We start from the raw sequence: 6,031 nt of genomic DNA on the forward strand, positions 1-6,031 counted from the left end.
GGGGGCCTGTGGTTTCTCCTGCAGGAACCCAGAGACCCCTGTGCCGTTCTCACGCTAGCGCTAACCATTACTGTGCTCGCTTTTTTCAACGTAAACCACATGTGCTTCGCTCTCTTGTTTTCATAACCAAGTTCAAGACGGTTAAAGACATTAAACATCCAAACCCAGTGAAACACTATCTATCTATCTATCTATCTATCCATCCATCCATCCATCCATCCATCCATCCATCCATCAAATTTTCAAGAGAAGTTTAATAACTGCTATATATTTTTTTTTTCTTTCTGTTTCTTAGAATTTTAAAGAAAGGCTGGACAGAATAGTTTACATGTAAGTGTTATTTTTTATATAAATAGTTTAGCATTTCTCTTGAAGGGTTGTGATTTGTGTGTGATAAAGAAAAATTGTCAATTAGACACAGGACTGCACATCAATACATTTTTTTTCTGTCCCATTTCAGGATGAAGGATACATCTAACATTCTGCAAAACATAGAATCGACTATGTAAATTTGATCACAGTCCAGAGAAACTTATTTTAAAGGAATAGAATTTCTGTCATTATTTACTCACCCTCATATTGTTCCAAAATTAGTGTGACAAAGACTTTCTGATAAACAGACCAAAACTAATTAATTAAAAGTCTTGCCTAACACCGTAAGGTTATGGTATGGTGGCAACTGTATTTAGAATAAATCGGATGGAAACTTTGTATCAGTCGTCGTTCGTTTTTGTGTCTCATGACAAAAATCATTAGTGCCACATGTGGCACCATATTTGATTGAGAGTTTTCAGAAGTGACAGGTTTTCACTGAAAAACTCCTAAATTTCTGTCTGTTTCTCATACAAAGGTGTTTATTATTATTATTATTATTAATAATAATAATATATATTTTTGTCAATTTTGTGAATTTTCATAGGAAAGAGCTGTGTGAAGGGTTCCACTGAAAAAAAAAACTAACAAAAAAAAACGTAAAAGACTGAGGGTGAGAAAATGCTTTTTTTGGGGGATTCTGATTCTGTGTCTTGTCCTCTAGATGTCACGGCTACCCAAGTAAAACCTAATGGTAAATTAGTTCATGGCGCCCTCTGAAGTCAGTTTTCTGTATTGCACTCTGTCCTGAAAGCAGCATCAGTCCATTGCCACACAACAGTTGTTGCATTCACTTGAATATCAGATAAAATAAAAATGTGTAATGACTGGATTATATCTTTGTGTATGAATAATAATGCCATGTATTTGTTATTGTTCTATTCTTTCTTTAGAACATGCTCCAAAATAGAGAAATAAATCTGAGTGTATGAAGTTTATTTTGAATTTCCTTCCTGACCAGTTGGGTTTGTAATTGGGATACCACAATCATTCCAAAACTCCCAAACGTTTTCCCCCAACTACTTAGCCACCATTTAGGTGCCATGCTGGGTTTAGTCAGGTGTATGTCGTTTTTCCACAATGTATATAAACATTGTGGCTCTGTGGCGCTATTAAAACAGTGCTTTGTTTGTTTGAGCATCCTGAATAGTTTACAGCATAGGCTCAACCAATGGCACGAGTTTTGGACGTTACACTGTGTTCGGAGGCATGTTTGTGAAACTTGTTTAATGATTATTTTCTGTTTGGTGATGTTAGTAGCACAGAAATACTTCACCTGAGAAACATTCTCTTGTTCTGATCCAGGGCCATTTTTACCCCATATTTCCCTTTTACATGGAGTTAAATGTTGTACTTTAGGCGACAGTGATCATATAAAGGAGATTGCAGCAAATTTCCAATTTATGGGTCTGTGTTCGCAGAATTCAGGAATCTTTGACTCCTGATATAGGACACACTTGCAATGTATTTTTTTCACGTTATTAATATTTGTTAGTAATCTGAGCACATTTCTGAGGTCAGGTGACCTTTGGATTGTCTCTTGGTGTTGGGTGTCATTGTACAAGATATCACATTTATCAGATTTCAGTTTGCGTAAAAAAAAAACAAACTTGAAAGATCTGTCTTTGACCTAGCAATGTCTCAAAACAAGACATCAGAGGTCTGACTTGTTGGTCTCACAGGACAACTTTACCCTTCTCATATTTCTTTTTTTTTGAACAAGGCAATGATGTAAACCTGTTTTTCATCAGTGGTCTTTCTCTCTGCAATTGACAGCACAGAGTGGGACACTGACCTCTGAACGTTCTTCCAGACGTTCCCTTCAGTGCCCTATATACTGCAGACACTATGAGAATCACTCTGTTGAGATCAATTGGACACAAAGCAATCATGGAGAGGAAAAGAAAGGTCAGATGACCTTTGTAATTATGTTGAGAGTGTGTGCATGTGTGGTTGGTTAACAGAGCATGCTTGTGACTTTCTTGTATGTATGTGTGTTTGGTGTGTGTATTGAATAGGAGTCAGAGTTGGGAGGGATGCTCACACAGATTATTTGGGAACTGTTGTGTGTCTGTCTGAACAGCTGGAGCTCACTAAACTGAAGGGGCTGCACATTGTCTTCACTAGCCACAGGGTTTTGCTGATGCCTGCATATGAGTCACTGATGTGTTTTTATTATTATTAAAACAAAAATATATTAAAATGCAATGTTTGTAAATTGCAATTACATTTTTTTAAATGTCGCTAACAATTTCACAGAATGTTTAAAATGTGAAATTTCTGGGCTAAAATTCATCATGAATTGGAAATGTATGTTCTTAATATGTGTGTAAAATATATATATATATATATATATATATATATATATATATAACTAAAAAAGTACTACGCAAGTACTTTGACCATTTATTTTTCTTACATTTTAACTAGGCTGCTTTACTTTTTAATATCTGAAAAAGTTTAAAACCGTTTTGAATCCAAACATTTCCAAGAACTTGTCAGACAACTACATTAAAAGTTTTGTTCATGTTCATATATGTCATTGACTCATATCCTGACTTTGCTACATAACATCATAACTTGGGCCCCAGAAACCCCCTGTGGAATCAACAGGCCTCTGTCAGGGGCCAGATGTGAATGGAAAAGGCTTAAAAAAAAAAAATAAATCTTTGCTTTGCTCTCCTTGTGACGGCATGCAGGTTTTCTCAGTATAGTCGCATCTTGTGGGAGTAAATGTTACAGTTGTTTGTTTGTTTATTTATTTATTTATTATTCTTTTTATTTTATTTTTTTTTAATCAGTCCAACTAGAAACAACATAGTTTTTAATGGGTTTATACAACAAATGCTTTGAGAATGAAATAAATCTGGATTTGTCAGATTGAAAGAACCATGTAGTAGCATGTTAATTAGATATACTAGAAATTATAAATATATTATTTCAAATAAATTCTGTTCTTTTGAACTTTCTATTCATCAAAGAATCCTGAAGAAACAGTATCACAGTTTCCACAAAAATATTAAGCAGCACAACTGTTTTCAACATTGATGATAATAATATTTCTTGAGCAGCAAATCAGCATATTAGAATGATTTTTCAAGGATCATGTGCTGAAGACTGGAGTAAGGACTGCTGAAAGTTTTGTTATTTTAATGTTTTGTTCATTTTCAAAATATGAGTTTACAGTCTTGGTGATCATAAGAGGCTTCTTTCAAAAACATTAAAAAACTCAAACTTTTGTGAGACTAGAACAAATGATCTCATAATTTTATTTTATTAGGCTCATCAAATCTCCATTCCATACCATCAACTTCTGCAGTCAGTTTGTTTGGGCTAAACTTTAGAGCACAGGTACAAGCAGCACACCTAATTTGAAATCTGCTCAGCCATTTTGACATGAAGACTGTCTCACAACATTCAAAACAATTAGTCTTTTAAACTGGGGAGTTTGCTTTACTTTTCGACTGTGGATAGTTTGGAGCTGGACCATGATGTAATGTGTTACAATGATGGTTCCTAGTTGAATAAGAACAGATTGCAATAATAATCCTGCTCAGGTCTTTATTTAAAAAATAAAAAAAGTGAATGAAAGATGAGAACAGGGTTCCATTCATTATGAATGTGTCGTTTTGTTGATTGGCCATTGAACGAACGGCTCTGTTGCTCTCCAGTGCTGCTGTAATCCCCTGCTCTCATTAATCATTGTCCTGAAAGAGGGGTGGGGGAAATAAGAGAAACGACTCGGTGAAGTGGGTGAGAGGGAACACTTTTTGCATTCCTCCTCTTTCTTAAAGCGTGTATGTTTATGCAAGCTCCCCTCATTCCATTCCACCAGCCTCGCCATTCCAGATCTCTCCACATTAGGTTCATGCTCACTCCTAATTAGCAGGACCTCATGCATGTCTATGAACTCTTTACCTTCCTGATTAGTTTGTCGCAGGCATCTGCACCTCTTGAGCAGCACAAGGCTAATTGAGCTAATCACTCAAGTTAATGAGAGTATTTTTTAAGGTTGGAGGGCATAAGCAAATGAGATGAAGAGAGTGAAATGAGAAAGAGATATAATTAGCATCACAGATGAGTTTACTTATTATGTCCTTGACTTTCAGCGATATGAAGATGTATTTAATAAGTTAAAATGCTAGGGAATGTTCTTAGAAATTTGAGTTCTTGAAAGGTTCTCTCAAAGTCATGAACATACGTCCTTCCAATAATATCATTAGAACATTTGTTAAAAGTTATCTAATCTTTAATAATGTTCTCAAAAGTTAGTGCAAAGATTGTATTTATACATCATGAAAGTTATTTTCTGAAGTGTTTTAGTTGGACGTTCGTCTAACATTTTTAAAATGTTACTACTACTTGTTTCAGAACTGTAGAGAACATTAAAAAAGAACTCTCCCATATTATTTGCAAAATGGATCAAATGGAAAGTTCCCTTAGTGTTTTATATAACATTCGCATAACTAAGGAAAACACTAAAACATTTAAAAAACTGGATGTTTTGAATGTTCAGAGAACAATAAAAAAATAACATATTCAAAATATAATGAGAACGTTAGAGGAACCTTCTTAGAAAAATTTTGTTAGCTTAGTATTAACTTAGACATTTTTGGTTTTAATGTCGAATATTTGCAGATGTATAATGAAGAACATTTACAGTATTAATAATATCAAGCTAATTGCATTACATGTTCATGTTGCCTTATGGGCTAAATATTTGTTCTCTGGGAGGCTCTTTTGCTAACCCCTTAAATTAGTGTTCATTGTATTTCATAGTTTTGTTCCGAAAAGAATTTCCTCCGAGTCCCTTGATTACAAATTTACACCACTCTCAATGCTTATTTTCTTTGCCAATTGGAGCCGAGTTATTATCCTTGGCCAGCCGCCAAGACCTCATTGCCTGCCAGTCAAAACAGTTTTCACATGCTCACGGGAAGCCCTACAATAACATTGTATCATTAGAAACGAGCACACAGGCAAGTATTTGGGCCACTTGGCTCCCCTGATGTAAAATAAACATAGGGGTTCTCTGTAAACCTGCAAGCTGATTGAGTCTCAAGTCCTTAGCAACACCATTGGGAATGTACACAGTGATACTTTCCTCAAGTCGCTCTGTGTATATGTCTTTTTCTGTGCAAAACACCTGATTCAGATATCATTTAGAAGTTTTTGCCTTCCGTTTTAAGATCTCAGATCATCTCAAAATGCCCTGGTCAGATGTCAGGCTGCTCATACAGTATTTGGCAAAGTGTGCAAAAGCAGCAGAGTTTACAATGCCTACAGACACAATCCCAAGAGACCATCCGTGTTGTGTTTACATTGAAGATATCTCCTCTATGCACTACTGGAACTGGCAGAAAATAGAATATTGTGTTAGATTTTCCCACCATAGTCCGTAAAGAATATATGAACTAAACACCCCTTGCTTATCTTAGATTTGTCTGCCTCTCTGCCAACAATAATGGCATGTTTGCACATTTCCTCTTCCCTCTGACAAGGGAGGACACTTTTGAGTCATCTAGAATTTTGCTTCTTAGAAATCATTGATATGTTTTTTCAGCTACTTTGTGACTTTTCACCTAAAACCTCTTTAACTGTGTGTGTGTGTGTGTGTGTGTGTGTGTGTGTGTGTGTGTGTGTGTGTGTGTGTGTTTTT

At 35.5% G+C, this 6,031-nt stretch overlaps 1 protein-coding gene across 4 annotated transcripts in view; it reads left to right on the forward strand.

Moving 5' to 3' along the window:
• Positions 1–712, forward strand: part of LOC107676682 (centrosomal protein of 44 kDa-like) — a 17,509-nt gene extending 16,797 nt beyond the window's left edge. For all 4 annotated transcript variants that reach the window (XM_016471312.1, XM_016471310.1, XM_016471309.1 and 1 more), the window contains 2 exons: positions 296–330; positions 461–712. In XM_016471312.1, coding sequence (XP_016326798.1) covers positions 296–330; positions 461–509 — 84 coding nt within the window. In that variant the 3' untranslated portion in view covers positions 510–712. The remainder of the gene's footprint in view (positions 1–295; positions 331–460) is intronic.
• Positions 713–6,031: the final 5,319 nt, after the last annotated feature.

This window comes from Sinocyclocheilus anshuiensis, unplaced genomic scaffold (genome assembly GCF_001515605.1).
Source record: "Sinocyclocheilus anshuiensis isolate Anshui unplaced genomic scaffold, SAMN03320099.WGS_v1.1 scaffold76, whole genome shotgun sequence".
In the NCBI taxonomy this organism is placed as follows: domain Eukaryota; kingdom Metazoa; phylum Chordata; class Actinopteri; order Cypriniformes; family Cyprinidae; genus Sinocyclocheilus; species Sinocyclocheilus anshuiensis.